The sequence below is a fragment of the Dromiciops gliroides genome, chromosome 4, assembly GCF_019393635.1.
Source record: "Dromiciops gliroides isolate mDroGli1 chromosome 4, mDroGli1.pri, whole genome shotgun sequence".
NCBI lineage: Eukaryota > Metazoa > Chordata > Mammalia > Microbiotheria > Microbiotheriidae > Dromiciops > Dromiciops gliroides.
Window position 1 is genome coordinate 220,317,039 of NC_057864.1, and position 22,388 is coordinate 220,339,426.

The 22,388-nt window shown below is 38.8% G+C and overlaps 1 protein-coding gene across 1 annotated transcript in view; it reads left to right on the forward strand.

Annotated features, from left to right (window-relative positions):
* DNAH17 (dynein axonemal heavy chain 17) overlaps positions 1-22,388 on the forward strand; it is a 241,515-nt gene that overhangs the window by 25,393 nt on the left and 193,734 nt on the right. The window contains exons 11-16 of the mRNA XM_043962383.1: positions 5,942-6,210; positions 7,142-7,337; positions 8,238-8,384; positions 17,937-18,045; positions 20,458-20,561; positions 20,871-21,011. Coding sequence (XP_043818318.1) covers positions 5,942-6,210; positions 7,142-7,337; positions 8,238-8,384; positions 17,937-18,045; positions 20,458-20,561; positions 20,871-21,011 — 966 coding nt within the window. The remainder of the gene's footprint in view (positions 1-5,941; positions 6,211-7,141; positions 7,338-8,237; positions 8,385-17,936; positions 18,046-20,457; positions 20,562-20,870; positions 21,012-22,388) is intronic.

Below are 22,388 nucleotides of genomic sequence, written 5' to 3' on the forward strand. Positions count from 1 at the left end.
TTGATTTTTTTAAAAAGGTTATATTTGCTGAAATGTATATGGAAGAACTCGGCTCCCGTACAGCCTTTCACATCATAAGTTCTGCTAGTCTTTTCCAGAGCTTTTAATTTTGTTTATTGGTTCTGTTAATCATTTTGGTTCCTCCCATTGACTATCATTCTCTTTGGTCATCTTTGCTCACTTGCTGGGTGTGAGATAAAACCTCAAGAGTTATTTTGATGAAGTTAACTCTTTATTATTATTTTAAAAAATTAACTCTTAATAAATTGCTATAGAAGTACTATCATTCCATATCATCAGAAGGGAGGAAGAGGACTCAGATAACTAAATATTTTGCTTGGACAGGCTCATATCTAAATGTATAAAGTTGTAAAAATCCATGTAGACTGCTAGTCACAATTAATCTGAAAATTAAATGTCCAAACCTAATTTTCTAATGACCATATTCATAAGATCACTGACTATTAAATATATAGGAACATTTGTGTTTTCAGTTTATTTTCAAATATAGAATTCACAAAGATTTCTGCAACCCGGAATGTTTTTTCTTGTGTCTCATTAGCTACAAAAATCTTAATAGGTCTCTCTTGAAGAATCAGAAACTGAAGGCTCCAATTTGGTGTCTCTGTTAATGCCTGCTGCACGCTCTACTGCACTTTACAATTTTCTTTTTCTTCCTTACATTAGTGTGGTTTTCTCCAAGTGAAAAGTATGTATGGAATACTTCTATACATCCTTATTGTCTTCCTGGCTACCCTGTGCTAAATCAAATATCCCTTTAATTAATTTTCTGTTTCTGACTTAGATTGTCTTGTAACCCAGACTGTCTCTGTTGCAAGTTACTTCAATTCTATTTGTTAATACAATATAAAATATTGAATTAATAGTTAATATTTCATTTTTTTTGCTATGTTGCTTTTAAATTTTTTTTCTTTTTTAGTGAGGCAATTGGGGTTAAGTGACTTACCCAGGGTCACACAGCTAGTAAGTGTTAAGTGTCTGAGGTGAGATTTGAACTCGGGTACTCCTTCCTGACTCCAGGGCTGGTGTTCTATCCACTATGCCACCTAGCTGCCCCACTTTTAATTTCTTAGCCTTCCAAATAATATTTCATGTGTTGTTAGCTCTATTTTCTCCTTTTCCCATTTTTTCTATTTCTCCTGCAGATTAGTATACTTTTTGTGTTTTGAACCAATAATCTGTTGTCTGTTTTTTTCCTCATATCTAAAGAAGTAATTCATGGCGTTCAGGCTGTACTTTTTGTAAAATTTCTGAAATAAATTGCATGATTTTGTTACTGCAACGAATAAAAATTCTAAATCTCCAATTGCAGCTTTCCCTTTTTTCTCTCTAATTTCTTGTGGGTACTTAGACAATGCCAACTATATCTACACATATATTTTTATTCAATTTATGAAACAACTGAATTTAGTAAAATCACTTATGCAGATGGGCTCCTCTGGAAAAATGAAACTATCCCCACTTGTTTTTCTTCTCCCTTTTTTCCTCAATTATCCAGCATTTTTTTCCCCTCTCACACCCTCCCTCCACTGGAAAAATAAAAATAAAAACACCTTTGTGTAATCAAGCAAAACAAATTCCCTTATTGTCCATGTCCAGAACTGTATGTTTCATTCTGCATTTTAGTCCATCACTTCTTAGGATGTGAGTAGCATTCTTCATCATAGGTTCTGTGGAATTATTGGTCATTGCATTCATCAGATCCTTAGCTTATTTATTGTTTATTTTCATTAGGTTTATCTAGATCTAAAAAGTGTACATTGAGGTTCCCCATTTTTATTGGTCTAATTCTTCCTCTCAGCTGTTTAGCTTTTCATGTTATTATCTGGATGCCATGCCATTTACATATATGTTAAGTATTTAATTCATTCTATGGTACCTTTTCAGCAAAATGTAGTTGCCCTGTTTATCTCTTCTGAGTTTGTGTCTTTGGAATCCCTAGCATCATAAAAGCTTTTTATCTCTTTGTGTTTTTTAATTCTTCCAATCTTACCTCTTGGATTGGGACTTCTTGTTAGCGTTAGGTTCTGCATGTTTATGGTGAGAAGGTTTGTCCACTTATCTGATTCTGGTCTTCCTTATCTGGTGTCCCACCTCTGGGGTCAGAGTGACAGCACTGTAAGTCTGTGGTCTGGCCCTGAGATCTTTTCTCCTGGTATAGAACAGCACCATAGCCAGACCCTCAGAGCAGAAAAGGACTCGAATCCAAGTGCAACCAAGTGTGCAAATATTTTACTTAGTTTGCCATTTTAGACATGAGCTAAATCTCTGCCTAGCCAGGGACTATCCATTTCCTTAAAAAAAAAAAAGACACAAATGACCATCTCCACTTTGATTCAACCCAATTCAACCAACATTATTTCATGCCTACTCTTTGCAAGGCACTGTCCTACACCCTGGGACACAGTGACAATAAGAAACATTCCTTACTTGCAAGGAGCTTAGAATCTGTTACGGTTTGGGTATAATTTTCACAGGGAAATAAATATAAGATTGACAGGAAGAATAGGGATAATTGGAAGCATCAGGGAGGACAGATGGCTTCTGAGCTGAGTCTTGGAAGAAGCTATACCTTCCTTTGATTAAGGTCTACCTGGTAATGTTCATGGACATAATCTCTTTTGTATATTTTGGTCACTTATGAAATGTCTTTTGAATTAAATTAAAGTCATGTATTTACTTAACTCTTCCAGGTCCCTCTAAAATGGTGAATTTAGCTTGTACTACATTATTTGCAATTATTTATATGTTGCTTCCAAGAATTTTTCTTGTGGTTTTTTTCCTTTCCCCTATAAGACCCATAAATTCCTTAAAGTCAGAGAACACATTGCTGCTTTTGTTAGTTGTTGTTAACATCTCTATCAGAGCAGAGATGTAATTAAACTAGGAATTTTTTCACCTAGAGCAAAAACATTCAGGAAGATGAGTGGATATAGTGTACAGGACAGTCTGACAGTGGGTGTGGTTGAACAAGAAGAGGAGGCAACCCATCCCAAAGAAAGTCTACATGGCAAGGAGGTTAGGAGAAAGATAGGCCCTGGGAGAGAGATGCCATAAAATGTGATCCTATGGTGGGAAGTGATGACAGTTACAGAGCAGCAGAGAACCTTGAAGGAAAATATATCAGTGATGCATTCCTCAGGAAGAAAAGATTGAATTGAATTGAAGTATACCTTCCTAATTTTGAAATACATTCTCTAGGATGTTAGTGCCCTGGGACAAAACCCCATTCACCACATGATAGTTACAGCCTTATCTAATATTGAGCTCTAATCACAAGGACACTTAACAAATTGTGTTGACTTCCTGATGTAGCTCTGCCCTGGAAATAATATAATATATCCCATAATCTTATTGATATTGACACTCCTTCCACTGGTGCAAATTATAGTCTACCCATGTCTTCTTCTCCTGTTATTTTTGTCCATAATTTTAAAATTCCTTCAAAGAGAAAATATAATGAGCACCCTTGGAGACTTTCATTTGATGAATATTAATGCTAATAAGTACAACATTAATATCCCCTAATGCTAACAAGTACAAAATTAATAAGGAGCAAAAATTTATAAACTACATTTAAAAATATATACACAATGTATCCTCCTCCCAGGAGAGGTCTAAAGAGTGACCCAAGGAGGGAGAAATTAAGAAAACCAGTAATGTTTCAAGCTGCCTAAAGCAAATGAGCAAGCAGCTAGTTGTAATGCTTTTAGGACACAGTTATCATTTTCAAAAAATATTTGCAGCAACCTTTTCACTAAATGTAATCAAATTCTGACTTGTATCTGTAGGTTAGGACCCCAAGAGGGCAACCAACTTCAAAGTTCAGAGTATTTTATGGGCCCATACTCCTAAAACTGGTTCATAAGCCCCTACCAGTGTGCTTTCATTTAATAGTTAGTGAGTTGGGGAGCTAGGTGGCACAGTGGATAGAGCATTGGCCCTGGATTCAGGAGGACCTGAGTTCAAATCTGGCCTCAGACACTTAACACTTACTAGCTGTATGACCCTGGGCAAGTCACTTAACCCCAATTGCCTCACCAAAAAAAAAATAGTGAGTAGATATAATTAGCTAAAAGCAAAGATATTTATTCAGATGGCATCATAAGGACATTTCTTCTATAAACCTGGGATGAACTCTCCTATAAATACTCATACCATTACTGGGGAAAATGTGCACAAGGGCAGCTAGGTGGCACAGTGGATAGAGCACCGGCCCTGGAGTTAGGAGTACCTAAGTTCAAATCCGGCCTCAGACACTTAACACTTACTAGCTGTGTGACCCTGGGCAAGTCACTTAACCCCAACTGCCTCACCAAAAAAAAAAATGTGCACACATCTTCTACTGGAGTTCACTAGTAGAAAGGCACATATGTAGGGAACACTTAAGCCTGGTCAACTCATATTTCTTTTTCTTTTTTTTTTTTTTTTTAGTGAGGCAATGGGGGTTAAGTGACTTGCCCAGGGTCACACAGCTAGTAAGTGTCAAGTGTCTGAGGCCGGATTTGAACTCAGATACTCCTGACTCCAGGGCCAGTGCTCTATCCACTGTGCCACCTAGCTGCCCCTCAACTCATATTTCTAATACTGCAGGACCCCAATGTCCTTTTTCTTTCTATGGTGTCTTCACACTGCTCCCCCTGGACATAGAATATCTACTTGACATTCTACCCCCATGGTCTCCCTAGGCCTTTTCCCTATTGAGTGCAGTCTCTCCTGCTGGGGGAGTGGTTCCTCTAGTAATTAGGATTCCTGGTGAGACACCATGGCTGATGGGAAGGGGAAGGAGTGATTCCCTCTCAAGATCTGAATTCTTTCTTAGGTAGTTCTTTCATCTGCTGCCAGAGGTCATGTAATCCAGAGCTATTTCCTGCTTTAACACTTTACCTTAAAAAGTGTTTCTTAATTTTTAAAGGGCCATCAAGGGTACAGCTGATTCTTAGTTAGCCAGTGAATAGTTGTCTTCTAATTTCATCACTTTTGAATGGAGCACTTCTTCACATCTTGTGAAATCATTATCAGGAAGACATTAATCCCTTATTATCTCTGACACCCCTTATCAGCCCTTATCCTTTTTTTTTTCCTGATGATCTCACACACACACACACACACACACACACACACACATACACACACATACACAGGCTTTTGCTGGCCCAAGTTTTCTTTCCATATTTCCTGGTGTCTTGAAAATGATACAATTTAATGAAATTTAGCAATCATAATCTAAGCATCATATTAATTCTGCTCCTTAAAATGTTTTTTTTTCTCATATTTTTCTTTGCCCAAGTCTGATATCTTTAGTTGATACAACATGGTGTGGTAGAGAAAAGCCCTGGGTTTAGAATCAGAGGGCCTCTTACTAGCTATACAACCTCAAGAAAGCTCATTTCTCTTTAGGTCTCAGCTTTTTCGTCTGTAAAAGGAAGGACTGAACTAGATGACCTGTAAGGGGCCCTTCCAGATCTAAATCTGTCATTCCATTTTTTTCTAGACTCTAGATGTTAGGACCATTGCTGATCTGCATCTTGATAAAATATTTGAGAGCCAAAAATGCACATGGAGAGTCATAAAAACACAGGGTTCAAGTCCCAACTACCTCTATGATCTTACTCACTTACCATCTTTAGGTCTTAGTTTCATCATCTCTAAAATGAAGGAATTGGATTAGGTGATTTCCAAAGTTCAAGGTGTGTGGGGCGAGTATTTTATTTATTCACTCACTACCTACATAAGAAAAGCTAAAATTAATGTTTGAAAAAAGGATCAAATCGTGTCTTATGAAATGTGTCCATGTGTCCTTCCTCAACAGCCATGGAACTAAGAAGAGTGCTAGATGAATAGGGAAACAAATGTTTTTTTGTTGTTGTTTTTTTTTTTTTTTTTTGCTAAGCCACAATATCATCTCTTTACCTTTCAGTTATTACACATGTTTGGGGTACTTCTTGAACGACCTCTAATATTGATAGAAGTAGTTCCCAGGTATACCGTCATGTTGAATATGTTTGATGTTGAATTGGATAATGCCAAGATTTTGTATGATGCCCAGATATTGGCTACGAAAGAAGGAGGTGGAGTCCCACCAATAAATAAAAACATGCCTCCCATTGCTGGACAGCTGAAGTGGAGCCTGGAGCTCCAGGAAAGACTAGAGGCACCAATGAGGGACTTCAGACACATTGAACATCCGTAAGTAGCGACTCCTTGGGCTAGAAGAGGCACCAAGATGCAACTGATTTATTTTTGGCCCTGGTTGTGGGGTATGAGGACATCATGGATAATTGATATCAGCAGATCATCCCCAAACCTTAATTTCACCAAATTTTTCAGTTCCATCTTTACAAACCTTTATTTACCAGTGGTTTAGCAACTTGGTGCTATGCCAAGAGACCTGGATGTGTATTAAGAAGTCCTAGGTTTCGGGCAGCTAGATGGCGCAGTAGATAGAGCACTGGTCCTGGAGTCAGGAGTACCTGAGTTCAAATCCGGACTCAGACACTTAACACTCACTAGCTGTGTGACCCTGGGCAAGCCACTTAACCCCAATTGCCTCACTAAAAAAAAAAAAAAGTCCTAGGTTTCAATCCCGTCTTTATTAACTTTATTACTTTTGTCACCTCAGGCAAGACACTTTCCTTCTTTTGGCTTCAATTTTCTAATCTGTAAAATTATGAGATCGAGCTTAGCTATCCCTAAAAGTTCCTTCCAACTCTAAATTTATAATTCGTTGGCAACAAGAAGCCTGGGGAAATAAGAGCCCTGGATGATCTGCAGATTATATAATCAATTCCTGAATGAATTAAAAGTTGATTGCCTCAGGATATTGTCATCTAGCAGTTAGGGTTTACGTAGGTCAAAGGGGTTCTTAAACTTTTTCCACTGGCAACCCTCTTTTGCCTGAGAAATTTTTACATGACCCTGGGTATATAGGTATATAAAATAGGTATACATAACCTTTTTACTGTGGCCAAATTTTTCATGACCACCACACTCAGTTGCACAACCCTGTATGGGGTTGTAACCCACAGTTTAAGAAGCTTGGCTGTGGATGACTCTATTTTGGGATGCATCATTAGAAATCCTAAGCTGTTCTTCTGTTTACCTGCAATTCTGAATATAGGGTCATGTCCAGTGCAGAGGCTAAGGTGATCTATCAGAAATATGATGAGATGATGTCTTTACTTCAAAACTACCGACAGGACATTTATAAGCAGTGGATAGGGCGCGTGGATGAAGACTGCCACTTTAACCTAGGACAGCCCTTGATTCTAAGGCATCCAACTACAGGCCTCATCCAAGTGAACTTCAGCAAAGCGGTTGGTAGCCATCATTCTGGGCTATATGGGGGATGAGTATAAGATTGTTGTAGAGGATAAATAAGATTGTTATTATAGCTTGGGATGGTTTTGGTTTTTTTTTTTTTTTTAAGTGAGGCAATTGGGGTTAAGTGACTTGCCCAGGGTCACATAGCTAGTAAGCGTCAAGTGTCTGAGGCTGGATTTGAACTCTGGTCCTCCTGAATCCAAGGCTGGTGCTTTATCCACTGCACCACCTAGCTGTCCCCACTATTAGTTTTAATCATCAGTGGTCTCCTCTTTCTAATTTCTTGTCCTCCTGGTCTACAGCTGTCTCCTTTACTTCTGTTTGTCATTGTAGCTGGACTGATTCATGGGCTTCAACTCAACATGTTAGTGGGCTTCCCAATGGAATTGCTCAGGAGGGTTAGCCCCCAAACTGAAGTGCCTAAAACCTCAGTGGCTCCTTAGGGTCACCCAGGGCCAACACATGGCCTGTGGTTACAAGAGAGTCTGGCCTTTGAATAGTCAACCCAGCTTGGACACTAAAAAGTAGTTAACTCTAAAAACTCGGTCCCTAAGATTGTAGTAGCCACAAATGTACAAGGTTTGTGGGAATAGTGTGGGGAGATTGGAATAGGTACCCAAAAGAGCAAATTGGTGAGTTGTTGTTCAGGAATATTTTTGTATTCGAGTTATTAGTGGTGGATTCTTTTATTTATCTTATTCTTGTTTTTTCCGAGTTTATTGAATTTGGAAACCCAATACAACTTTATTTTTATTACTTTTGGGAGGTTGTGGGAGGGAGTAGGGAGAGCTGACCCTAGGAAAATCTTTCTTACTCACCATCTTTCCAGAATCTAATTGCAGGATTATTGATATTTACAGCAGTCCTTTCCTCTGGTATTCTTTACCTTTTAGTTAGTGGCTGTTCTAAGAGAGGTGAAGTACTTGAACTTCCAGGAACAAAAAGAGATTCCAGGTAGTGCAGAGAGTCTTTTCTCCCAGAATGAAACCTTCCGAAAGTTTGTGGGCAACCTGGAGCTTATTGTTGGTTGGTATAATGAGGTAAGTGGTATTTTTGAAAAATATCTGTTTTTGTCATAAATAATAATAACAACAACAGAAACAATGCATAAGATCCCCAAATGGAACATTCTGGGAACGTGTCATAGCACAGAGATGAGAGATGAAATGTTGTGTTCAAGGAACAGCGAGTCACTTAACCTCTGATTGCCTTTCAGAATGCATCCCCTTGAGTAGGAAATGGCAGACCACTCCAATATCTTTACCAAGAAAACCCTAAAATGGGGTCAGTAAGGGTTGGACACAACTGAAACGACAGAACAACAACAAACAAAAACAAAATGGGAGATACTTTATTGTAAAAGAGCCTATAAGGTGGAGTCTTGTTATACTGACTCAAATGCTTATTAATAATCGAACAAAAAGCACAATGGGATCTTCTCTACATCTTTCAGTTGATTGTAAAATGGGAAAGGTGTGGTTCACTGTTGAATATTGCTTGAAGAATGTTTGCTTGCTCTCCCTACCAATACCCTCATGAAGGAAGTCCTTGATTGTGTATACACAACTCATAAAGATTTTGTATAGATGGGTGAGAGGCAAATAGGGTGATGGATATTGATGTTTTCTAGGTCCCTTTTTCAATATTAATAAAGTTAGATTTTATATATTCCTCTCCTACACAGACTTTTAAAATAGATCTCTCAATGCTGTTATAAAACAATTATATGATACAATTGTATCACCTCCAACAAGACCTCCTCTTGTAGATTAGACCCTTGGTCTAATCAGGCTGCCTTTTCCATCTTTATTCTCTTTAGAGTCACTTCTGTCTTCTCTGTAAGCATATATAGGATTGTGATGTTAAATCCTACAAGTGGTAGCTCCTCCAGTCTTGACAGAAAAAAAAATTTGTTTAAAATTTTTTGCAAATGTTTTCTATTTTTCTTCTTTTTGAAGAACTCCATTTTCAATCTTGAATGCACCTGGGATGACTATTTGTTTTAATGAGTTGCCAGGCTTTCTTTAAACTAGTTTTAGTCATCATTATTTCTATTTGCTGTATGCATCAACCCTATCTCTAATCACCTGTCATCCTTCATCATAAGATCTTATAAATGAATTTATATTCTAACCTGGTATTGTGTTTGGTATCCATCTCTCTTCATTTGACAAATAAACATTTGCTGCCTAAGGTGGTTTGGGGCTCTTTTGGTCTCTTTGTTTTAACCAATTTTCATTGGTTAAGCTACTAGATAAAAATATTTCATAGCTAGTATACCATTTCTTTTTTCTTTTTAAAAATTTTTATAAATTTTGATCCCAACTGTGCACACATAGTTGACTCAAAATTAACTCCCAAATTGATTAAACATCTTTTTCCATCTGTCAAATAGAATAGAATATTTTTCATCATTTACAGTGTTATTTGGTGCTAACAATGCCCTCTACCTACCAGTTTATTTTTCTACAGAATTGCAACATTTTTTCAGTTTGTTTGTTTTAAAGAAAGTGGTCATGATATAGAAGAATTAGGCTCCTTTGTAATCTATAACTCTTTAGCCTCTCTCCTCCTTCCTGAATGATGTTTTTCCATACATTTCTCCCCATCCTCACCTTTTCCCATCTTTGTAATGAAGTCATTAACGATCAGAGTATATGTGGTTTTGCTTTGAAACATCTTATAAAGTTCTTCAAAGGATTTCTCAGCAATTGATGGTGTATAAGCTGCAATTATTTTCAGGGTGGTTTTTTATGTTTATCATTAATAGTCCAATAGATGAGACCCAACTATTCCAACAAATAACGAATGAATAAAACATACTCCATGAACTCCTTTGCATCTCTAAGGATTACCTGTGAGCTGTCCTTCTATTTAGCTGCAACTTCTGGTTTTGTTTATAGCAAGAACATCAAGATTGATGTGATTCAGCTCCTCCAGCAAAATTGTCTGTTCACTGGCCATTGAACAAGAATCTCACACTTGCAGTACCAACAGTCCAATTAAGCTGTCTTGGCCTAAAAACTAAACAATTCTTAGCACTCTTTGCTGGAGAAAAGGGGGCAGATAGTGCTAAGAATTATAGAAGTGGGAGATTCTTGTGTACCAAGAAATATGTGTGAACACACACATGTGCAGTGTATAAACATACATGTACACATACATGTGTATGTATGTTGGTGTGTATATATTGTACATATCACCAGGTGGTTAGCCTGCTCATGATATGCCTGTCTATAGTTAGCTAAGTTTTTCCTCAGAAAACAGACTAATTCTTTTACAGGTGACAAATTCTAAGCCTTTTCAGCATGGTTAAATGTAACAGAATCCCCTCCTCCCCCCCAAAAAAACCCCAAAAAACTAACAGAATCTAAGCTATATCCTTTGAAGACACCAGTGTCACTTCCCCATCATAATGACGCATCTGATTATGATTTTGTGGAGGCAAAATAAACTCTAAAAGAAATAATTACATTAGCTTCTAAAATTGGTCTTGCTCCAGGATAAAGGCAAGTTTGTCATAACATCTGATCTAGCATAGAGCCATTGTTGTGGGGTTTGGTTAACAATTGCAGAAACTTCTGAGGAATTTTGTATGGGTGTATTCTAACACAACCCCATATATCACATTACCTGATCATGCCAGTAAATAAATTTCTTTTCCCTGACTTTCCCTTCTGGGGCAAGGAAGTAGGAAAAGTGGTGCTATGGTATCAAAATATTTTTCAGCAGAACAATGGCAGATTAATCCACCCTTGGAGAAAGTTGTGGTCACAGCCTCCCAAGACTTCTTATGCAAATAAAGGCACCATATTTCTTCCTTTCTGCTTGGTTGTTAGCTCTAAATTCTGGGACAAGGCACCCAGCAATATATTATTTGCCCTAGAAAAATGTACCACCCAAGAAAAATCATGAGATGAGGGGTGCCCACTGTGTATAATAATATATGTGTAACTCCTTAAAAATAGACCAAGTTTTTATGATTTCTGAAAACTGGGATAATGTTGTGCCCTTTCCAGATGTGGTGCCTCCAGGTCTACAAGGATGGACTTAATAGTTATCATCTCTTGCCAACTGTTGTGTAATTTCTCTCTGCTAGAATTAATTAGCATGAATTATAAACCACAAGAAGGCTGACAGTCTTGGGGTTTAGACCCTCCTCTTCCTTGACATGTTGCATTAGTGGGCATGTCTTCTTATATTTCATATTTCTTCTTTCCAGCCAGACCTGTTCTTTGTAATTTTGAAACATTCACTTTTGATTTGTTTTTGTGGTTGTTCTTTGTCTTTATAACGTTGTAGTCATTGGGTATATTGTTTTCTTAGCTCTGTTTACTTCACTCTGTATCAGTTCATGGAGATCTTTACATGTTTCTCTGTATTCATCACATTCATCACTTCTTACAACATAGTAATATTCCATTACATTCACATACAACAATTTGTTTAGCCATTCCCCAGTCGATGGGCATCTATTTGGTTTCCAGTTCTTTGCTATCGCAGAGCTGCTATAAAGATTTTGGTGTATGTGGGGACTTTCTTCTCTCTTTTTTTCTGTAGGATGTCAAGCAACCCCCCACCCTGTTTCACACCTTCCCATAGGTACTATAAAGTACACATGACTGGCAGTCATGGTAAAGCCATGGGTCTAGGCAGCTCCTGAGTATACCAAGTTTCTTGGTTCATTTGCTCCCTTTGGCTCCAGCAAGGTCTGTGAATGGGTTTGTTTCTCCCTGTGATGGCTCTGCTGTTATTTCAGCATCTCTCTCTGATACTTGCTCCTTTGTAGAGGCCATGTGGCTGCACATGCTTCTCAAGGTTTATAGGAAGCCCAACATCTCTTATCTCTCATCCATCAAGTCTACATCATTCCTCATGTCCATAAAAATGCCCAGCAGTCCTCTGAGAGAGATGTGGGGAAGGGCTGACCTGTATGACTGAATATGAAAGGTTGTCATTCATACTTATCCTTGATTTGAATAAGATTTGAATCCCTTACAAATTCAATTTATTATAAATTCTGGTCCCTAAGATTCTTCTTCTTCTTCTTCTTCTTTTTTTTTTTTTTTGATGGGCAATGAGAGTTAAATGACTTGCCCAGGGTCACACAGCTAGTAAGTGTCAAATGTCTGAGGCCGGATTTGAACTAAGGTCCTCCTGAATCCAGGGCTGGTGCTTTATCTACTGCACCACCTAGCTACCTCTCCCTAAGATTCTTTTAAGATATTTGAAACCAATTGAAGCCAGTATTGCATGCACAGCAGTTAGGTAGAATAGTGGACACATGGTGGCCTGGACCTGTAGTCAAGAAGACCTGAATTCAAAACTGGTCTCAGATACTCACTAGCTATGTGACCTTGGGCCAGTCACTTAACCTGTCTGCCTCAGTTTCTGCCTCTGCAAAACAGGGATAATAATAGCACCTACCTCCCAAGATGATTGCAAGGATACAACTAGATAATATTAGTAAAATGCTTTGCAAACTTTATTTTATTTAAAATTTTTTTTTCAAACTTTAAAGCACTATATAAATACTAACCAGTATTATTACTGTTGTTATTATTATTATCTTATTACACCCCTGGTATTTGATGCATAGATTTCTTTCCTTTCCTTGCGTTGGGTAACCAAAGTCTTACCTGGTTCTTTCTCCTCACTTTGCATGTAATTGCTATGTTTCTAAAGCATAGGACTAGTCTCAAAATATGCCAGCAGAGCTCACACGCCTTTTCCTTCTCAAGTAGCCTGAGTGAATGCAGCTTCCTTGGGGGTAGAAATACCAGCGTACTCTCCCAAAGGAAAATGGCCCCACCTACTTCTTTCCCACCTCCACAGTATAGTTGTACTGCCTTCACTTTGAACACCCTTTCTCCCCAATGTGACTTGGGAAAATTTCAGGCAGACCCCTAGGGACAGGTACACTTGGGGACTTACTGAGAAATATGGTCCCTCCTGAGATGATTTGAATAATCCCACACTGAACCTACAGAGAGTAAATTGAGGAATATAGTCAGAGTTTTTTCTCAATCCTTAGATTAGTTAAGAACAGGCTGTTGGGGGGAGGTAGGCCCAGCCTTAATACCAGGAAGTAAGGACATTGTGGGAAGGTTTCAGTCACCCAACTGCAAATAAAGTTAGTATCTCTGGGCTTTGAACCCCTCAAAAGAAAGAAGTTGATGTCTAAGGAAAAGCATTCTAAGGTAAAGTTTGGTAAAAACCATAATTACCACAATTATCTCCTCTCATCCTCCTATCTTCAATCACCCCATGTCTCCTGTTTTCCTCCCTCCTTCCTACAAAAACATTCAAGTCTTGCCCATGCTTAGACACTCCTCATTGGATCTATCCCCCTCAAACAATCATCTAATAGTTCTCCTTTTCACAGCCAAACTCTTAGAAGAAGTTCTTTTATTAACTCCACTTCTCTCCTAAGATACCAATGTTCCCTTTATTGCCAAATTGAATGACTTTTTTCAATTTCTCTCTTTCCTCTCTGCAACATTTGGCACTGTTGGCCACCCTGTCCTCCTAGATCCTCTTTCTACTCTGGGTTTTTGGCACACTGCTCTCTCTTACCTCTCCTCCTATCTATCTGAACCTTCCTTTTCAAATCTCTTTTCTCCTTCTATATCACGTGCCTAATTGTATCTTAAGGCTGTATTATATTGGCCTCTCTTTTTTTCCCTCTCTCTATACACTCTCAGTTGGTGACCTCATCAACTCCTGTAGATTGAAATTATCATCTTTTATGTAGATGAATTCCAGATCTTTTTATGTTGTCTCATATCTCCCCTGGGCTCCGGTCCTTCATCACCAACTTGCCTATTGAATATTTCAACCTCAATGCCCTATAGACATCTCAAATTCAACACATACAAAGTAGAACTCATGATCTCTGCCCCCCCAATCTATCCCATTTCTAAACCTCCCTATTTCTCTTTTTGGTACTATGATCCTTCCAGTTTCTGAGGCTTATGACCTCAGCCTTATCCTCGATCTTCCCTCCCTCTACATATCCATTCAGCTGCCAAATCTCATTGTTTCTTTCTCCAAAATATGTCTTGCAAAGAGATCTCTTCTATCTATTCACATGGCCTCCACACTAGATCAGACTCTCTTCACCTCTTACCTGGAGTACTGTGGTGGGCTCCTAATTGCTATCCCTGCCTTGTTTCTTTTCTCTCCCTTCTTATTCTTCCACTCTAGTCAAATTCATATTCTTACTGCTCTTCACACATGAGACTTGGCCTCTCATCTCTCTGCTTTTGCATCTGCTGTCCTTTATGTTTGAAATGCCCTTCCCCCATAGTCTACCTCTTAAAAATAATTTTTTTCCCCTTCCAAACTCAACTCAAGCATCACAGTTAATATGAAACTCTTTCTGATTTCCCCCTCCCCCCAACCCAGGTCCTCTTTTCCTGAGTTATCTTGTATATTTTATGTCTATATTCTCTTGATGCTTATTTATATACAAGATATCTCAGCTGTTAGTATGTAGTTCCTTGAAGGCCAAAACTGCACCATTTTTGTTGTTGTATTCCCAAGACCTCTTACAATGCCTGGTACATTGTGAGAGAAATGATTATTTCTCTCTTATATTAATAATCAATTATTGAATTAGGACCAGGATTTTTCCTATAGGTTGTTCAGTCTCTATGGGATATTGTTGAAAGATGAGATCTCCTGATTCCCTGGGTGAACATGCCTTTCGATCTTCAGTGGGAGAGCCCACCCAGCTAGAGAACCTTACAAAGAATTTAATCTAATCTGAGTGAAATCTGGTCCATTGTGTTCTAGTCAGACAAGTCTGAGTGATCGAAGTGACATACTGCAACCCCTCATTAGAATAGGTTCACCTCTCATTATAATATTCATTCTCATTACTTGTTAACCAATCAGAGTTGACTGCCATCCTCAAGAACACTTATTCTAACAAGGACTTATAAGTGTTGAGTAAGTTCCATGAGAGGTCTTTGGTATTTAAGATTGTCACTGACCCCTTTTATTGATTATCTGCTAGAATGATTAATTACCAGAAATGATGTCTCTCAAGCTTTTTATCCATTGCAATAGCAAGTACTTGATAAATGCTTATTCATTGTTTACATAATGGTTTGGGGGTAACTGAAATCTTTGTTCTTGGATGAGTCACTAAATGTTTATACACATGGCGGAGGGGGCAATGGCTTCATTGTTAGGACTGTAATCTCTTCAGGGGAACATTTATAAATTCCTCCTCTGACTAGAAGAAGAATACCTGATGTTTCCCCTATAAGTACCATTAAAGAACTGACAAATGACACAGTGTCCAGTAGCTGGGCGAGAAGTGCAGCAGGCTTTGGGAGAGCTGCATGAATGACTTGCATTTGGTGAAATAAAACCTCATGCAGTTTTTGGGGGGTGTTATGCCCAGAGAACCTGAGTATAAGAGAATCCTTCATGTCCTAACTATAAATTGCCCTGCGAAATAGTCTTTATAATATCTGATGGGACTCTGGGTGACTATAATTTACCTATTGAAGAATGTTTTTGTTGTTTCTCCTGGAACCACAGGGCCCAATGCCCAAGCTCTGCTGATCTGGGCTGGAAAAATGAGTTGTGATTTTTTTCTTGACTTTCCTGATTGAGATTCAGTCTAGTGTGTTTTCTAGATTTGTTCAGAGGAGTTGGGGGAGGGTGGTGTAGGGGAAGGAACTCACTATACATCTTCCTACTACAGAGAGACATCTTGGCTCTGTCCTTTACTTTCTTTCTTTCTTTTTTTTTTTGGGTGGGGCAATAAGGATTAAGTGACTTGCTCAAGGTCACACAGCTAGTAAGTATCAAGTGTCTGAGGCTGGATTTGAACTCAGGTCCTCCTGAATCCAGGGCCAGTGCTTTATCCACTGTGCCACCTAGCTGCCCCTGCCCTTTACTTTCCATAAAATATTTGGTCCATTATAAACAACATGGTCATTAGGGGAAATTGGTATCAATCTACTATGTTTCACATTCCTGGGTCAAAGCATAAGCCCAAAATACTTTGATATCCACAAAATAACCTGAGTCTTCTGTGTCGTGGGTACCTCTGACTCATTCGCTTTAAATTTTGCTCTACTTTAATTTTCTTGTCAGTTAGTAGCTAGCCAATGAACAAATAACTCTACCAGAGAAGCCATTATTTAAATTTGTGTTTCTCTAGATCAAAGGAGTCATTCATTTCATATTGCAGATATCTTCTATTCTTAAATTACTTGGTTTGTAACTCTTTCCTGATAAGCATAGTCTTAGAAAATGTGTATATAAAGTCTTACAAATTAAGTCACATTTCAAGTAAACCAGGAGAATTCATTATTTGAAAAAAATCTTTTCCAAAAGTATCTATGACTCATTTTATCAGCTTTATAAAATTTTAATTGATCAGTTCTATAAATCTAGGTTTTCCTACATTAGATTTACTTTTTTATTACATTTTTTTTGGTGGGGCAATGAGGGTTAAGTGACTTGCCCAGGGTCACACAGCTAGTAAGTGTCAAGTGTCTGAGGTTGGATTTGAACTCAGGTCCTCCTGAATCCAGGGCCAGTGCTGTGCCACCTAGCTGCCCCCATTAGATTTACTTTAAAATGAGTTTTCTGGTTTCCTTGAAAGTGGGAGATGCCCATATTATAATGAACTCTCTATTTTCTACTTATGACCTGAAGTAAACCTGGTCTATCTGTTCCTTGCTGCTCATTTAGCTTCCAAGTTTGGGGCAGATAGTTAATCTGGTAGAGATTTGGGATTGAACATAAAAGGTATAAAATGTATAGGGGGGCTGAATTTGGGGTTGAGTATGCTGGGTCTGTGTATCTTAGTATGTCTTTGATTTAATATTTTACTGTATTACAAAGCCAAATACCAAAGGTTTTGAATTGTGTGCTGCATTTATATTATTTGTAATTATTATCTTCATTCCCCAGATAATTGAGAGTTTATAGGATCATAGAGTCAGGACAATTTCTCTTCCTGAGTTCAAATCTTACTTCAGACACTTACTACCTGTGTGACCCTGGGAAAGTCATTTAAACCTGTTTGCCTCAGTTTTCTCATCTGTAAAATGAGCTGCAGAAGGAAATGGCAAACCACTCCAGAGTCTTTACCAAGAAAACCCCAAATGGGTTCATAAAGAACTAAAAAATAACTGAATAAACGATGAGATTATAGCTAGAAGGGACTTTAGACATCTAATCAAAACTCCCTCATTTTATAGAGGAGGAAACCGAGACCCAAATGGGTTAACAGGCTTGCCTAAGTTCACACAGGTTAAGAATTGGTAGAGCCTGTATTTGAACCAAAATCTTCTGACTCCATATCTAAAGGAAGTGTTTTCTACTGGGTTCCATGCTGCCTTCCTTGACTGTATGTAAATATTCAATAATAAAATGGTTCCCAAAATGTATTAAGACATAAAGGGCGTCTCTTGAGATATATGATCACAATCAATTCCTGATTGAACGAGGATTTATTTCAAGTATTCAGACTGATACTGAGTGATAATGTATACTTACTACAATTTTTTTTTAATTATGAGGTTGGATTTTAAAGATGGGCCTAAAATGCTTTTGTTTTGCAGATAAAGACCACTGTTCAAAAAGTAGAATTTCCCCTGATCAAGTCAGAATTAGAAGCAATTGATGTGAAGTTACAGGCAGCTGAAACAACATTGTTTTGGAACGGCGAAGGTATTAAGGCAATGGCTTCACATTTAGTTGGATTTGACATTCACCAGAGTCTACTTCTTCCATTAATATCATCCATCCTAAAGAACCCATTGATTCAGTTTTTGTTTTCTAACAATACAAAAACAAACACCAACAACCTGGCTTTTAGTATTCAGCTTCAGAAAAAAACATGATAGGTGGGGTATGTGGTGAAGGGGAAAGGTGAGCCCTGGGAAGGGAGTACCAGGACTATAGTGGCCATGTTGTGGAGCCGGTGCTGGACCAGCAGAGGACCATGAGACAGCATGGAGGAAAGAAGCATGATGTTCACCTAGTCACACCCTAGGTGGAGCCCTATTGGCCAGTACCCAAAGATTTGCCCTATTTACAATGCTAATCTCTCATACCTAATAATATAATCATCACTTAGAGTTTTCTTTTCGGATTCTTAGTGGAGATAGCTAAAGACAATTCTTCACACTAATCCAGTTAAAAAAGAACTTGTTTAATATAATGTTGCATTAAAGAATAGGGATCTTCTCTTTTTAAATGGCTGTTCTTTCCCTTCTGATCTTAGCAGGTTACCCAGCCAGAGGGTAGGGATAATGTGAGCAGTTCTGTCTGCATGGTGCTTAGTAAAAACTTTTGTTTGGTAGCAATGGTATTCTCTGGTTTACATAGCAAAGTCCCCTGTGCTTTGTCTCCGACCCTAAGGCATTTTGGTTTTTATTTCTCTGTGGGTCACTGCTCATTTTAAAGCCCTGAGAGTTGATCAGCACTGTCCTCTGCTGCCCTCTGTATAGAAGCAGGATGTTACTGATCCACTAGGATTCATTCATATGCTGGGGCTGCCTTTCTATTAGCCAAGATGGGTTTTGCTGAGCCATTTATACATTCTCACTATTTCCTCTCTGAGAAGAGAGCCCTTTAGGAGTTTCAGCCCTTTGAAGTGGCTTTCATTTGTGCTAAGCCCTAAACAGTGGGACCATTTTTGGGTAGCATTTGTGCTTATGAAGGACCAAAAAAAGGCTTTAACTTGCTCAACTAGGTGGCACTATGTATAGAGCCCTGGGCACGGAGTTAACCCTGAGGAAAAATCAGGAGTCGGAGTCTCGTTTATCAGTGATTTTAGTCAGTTTCCCCCAAAAACTGGGGGGACAGATTAGAACCCACATTTATAAATTTAAAATACACAGTAAGAACTGAGGTAAAAGGTGGCCTATTTTGCCTTCACAAAAGAATCAATCCACTTTACAATTATTATCTCATTGAATCCTCACAAGTAAGTGCCATCATTATCTCCATTTTACAGTTGAGGAATTTGAGGCCAAGAGAAGTTATGTTGCTTGCCTAGGGTCATGCAGCTAGTAAGTGTCTCAGGCCAGATACTCTCTGGATCATTCTTTCCACCCTGGGAGTTTGGGAAAAATCTCTTAAACATAACACCGAGGTATGCATCATGTCTAAAATTTTCCCTTAAATAGGTCCCTTCTAGACATTTACTCAGTGCACAAATAGATATGGAATGGGTATAGGAAAGTTCTTTTTTCCATTACCACAAAAGAAATGTTTCAAACACTGAAGATTCATAAGTGTGCATTAGCAAATACTTAAAACACAGAACAATAACACATCACAATGTTCTTCTGAAAGTTGGAGGCACTATGTGAGACTGCTGAGCAGGTGGTGGGCAATGTTCTTCATCATCAGTGCTACTTGATGATCCCTTCAGTCAGAGTACCCAAGGCTTTCAAAATTGAATGTCCATTTCTTTTTTTTTTTTTAAGTGAGGCAATTGGGCTTAAGTGACTTGCCCAGGGTCACACAGCTAAAAGTGTTAAGTGTCTGAGGCCGAATTTGAACTCAGGTACTCCTGATTCCAGGACTGGTGCTCTATCCACTGTGCCACCTAGCTGCCCCGAATGTGCATTCACCATGTAGTGACATGGGTTCAGAAAAGGAAACATAAAATATAAAAGGCCACCAGCAACTGGAGTTGCCTTCTCAGGGTCACCTAATTAATTATCTATTCTTACTGTTCTGTGAATGTAGATACCCTTGCTTCTGGGGGTTGAGGTGAAAAATCACTCCACTGATTAGAAGTCCGTGGCAGAATTCCAAATGATATACTCAAAAGAGAGGGAAGAGTAAAGTACTGATAACCTCTTGGGGTGGAGGGTGGCTTTTCCTGTCTTGGTTGTCAATCATCTTGGACATAGCTCCCAGTCAAAGGGACACACGGAGTGGTGTCCCAGTCAAGCAGACAGATTGGGAGTGGTCCTTTAGCAAAGAGTCTATACTCTCTCCACTTAAACATTTCCTTTCTCCAACAAAATCAGCAAGGCTGCCTTTGACACATTTTGCTATATTCCCATTTCTGGAAATTTTTACATAAAAGGAAACTGATTCTATGAATATTTTAACTTTTTTTAGGTGTGTTCCAATATATTCAAGAGATGAGAGAAATCCTATATGACTTAGAGACCAGGATCCAGAAAACAAAGCAAAACGTGGAATCAATTGTTCAGATTATGAATGTGAGTCAATTACAAGATGCTTGAGAAGGATACAAATGGAGGGCCAGGCAGGGAAAGGGCTGAGGAAAAATAATGCTAAAATACAACAGTGCATGTCCAATAATGGGAACTTTAAGGGCATAGGAAGGATCCCCAAACTACAAAAATGCAAGGGAATACACTGAGCAAATACTATTTACTGCTCTTGGTCACTATAATTGTGAAACTGAGTTTATTATGGATAAAGAAAGTTCTCTCTTTAATGTATCTTTTCCAAAGGCAGATTTCTTATCAACGGATTGTTAAACTGTTCTAACCTTTTCCTTTCAGGACTGGTCAGCCAACCCCATGTTCGAAAGGAAGGACAACAAAAAAGAGACTCTTTTAGACTTGGATGGGAGGGTGAACAACCTCAACAAACGCTACACGGCAGTCAAAGAAGCTGGAGTGAAGATTCAGGCCATGGTTGCAGTAAGGAAGCTAGAAAAAATACTCTTGGAAGCACACTTGATTTCCTTATGGGAGAAGGAAAAGCCAAGACAGATGTAATGATATCACAGGACCAAATATTTAGAGCCATAGGGGACTTGAGAGACTATCTAGTCCAACCCTCCCCTTTTTTACAGTAGCGAAACCTGAGGCCCAGAGAGTGAACTGACTTGTCTTAGGTCACACAGGTAGTAAGTAAAAAGGGCAGGATTTCAATTCAGGTGATCTGAATCCAAAACCAGTGCTATCATTGAATGAGCTGTCATTCAAATCACTCAGTAGGGGCAGCTAGGTGGTGCAGTAGATAGAACACCGGCCCTGGAGTCAGGAGTACCTGAGTTCAAATGCGGCCTCAGATGCTTAACACTTACTAACTGTGTGACCCTGGGCAAGTCACTTAACCCCAATTGCCTCACTTAAAAAAAAATCACTCAGTAAATTAAAAAAAAAATTAACAGTGGGAAGGAGTTTGGATCTTGTCTAATCCAACCCCTCCATTTTACAGATGAGGAAACTGAGTCCTAGGGAGGTAACTTATCCAAAGTCACACAGGTGGTAAGCATCAGAGGCAGGATTTGAATTCAAATTTTCAAGCAGGGGATAGAGTACCTGGTCTGGAGTCAAGAAGATTCCTCCTTGTGAATTCAAATCCAGCTTCAGATATTTACTAGCTGTGTGACCCTGGGCAAGTCATTTGTCCCTGTTTGCCTCAGTTTCATTATCTGTAAAATGAGCTGGAGAAGGAAATGGCAAATCACTCCAGTATCTTTGCCAAGAAAATCCCAAATGGGGTCATGAAGAGTTGAACACAACTGAAAAATGACTAAACGACAAACCTCAATTCCCCAGACAACGTTCTTTCCAATGTACCACATTGCCTCAGTCTTGAGCTTTAATTCTAATCACTCAGGAAACTCATTTTTAAAAAATCAACAATTATAGGGGCAGCTAGGTGGCACAGTGGAAAGAGCACTGGCCCTGGAGTCAGGAGGACCTGAGTTCAAATCCAGCCTCAGACACTTAATACTAGCTGTGTGACCCTGGGCAAGTCACTTAACCCCAATTGCCTCACAAAAAACCCCCCAAACAAACAAACAAAAAAATCAACAATTATTGTGAAAGTTCAAGGTAGCATGCTTTCAAGCCTTAAAACTAGTCAACCATCTTCATTGTGCCATGGAAGCCAGCCTGGTAACTCTCCTGATGGCAGAAACAGCTTAATATATAGTTGACAAATTTTGTCATAAATTGATGTAGGCAAAACACCTTCTCACAGGGTCAGGAGGTCTTGTCCTGCTGGCAAAAAGAAGGAGAAGGCCCCAATATGAGAGTCGTGGAAAGAACAACAAATCTGGAGGT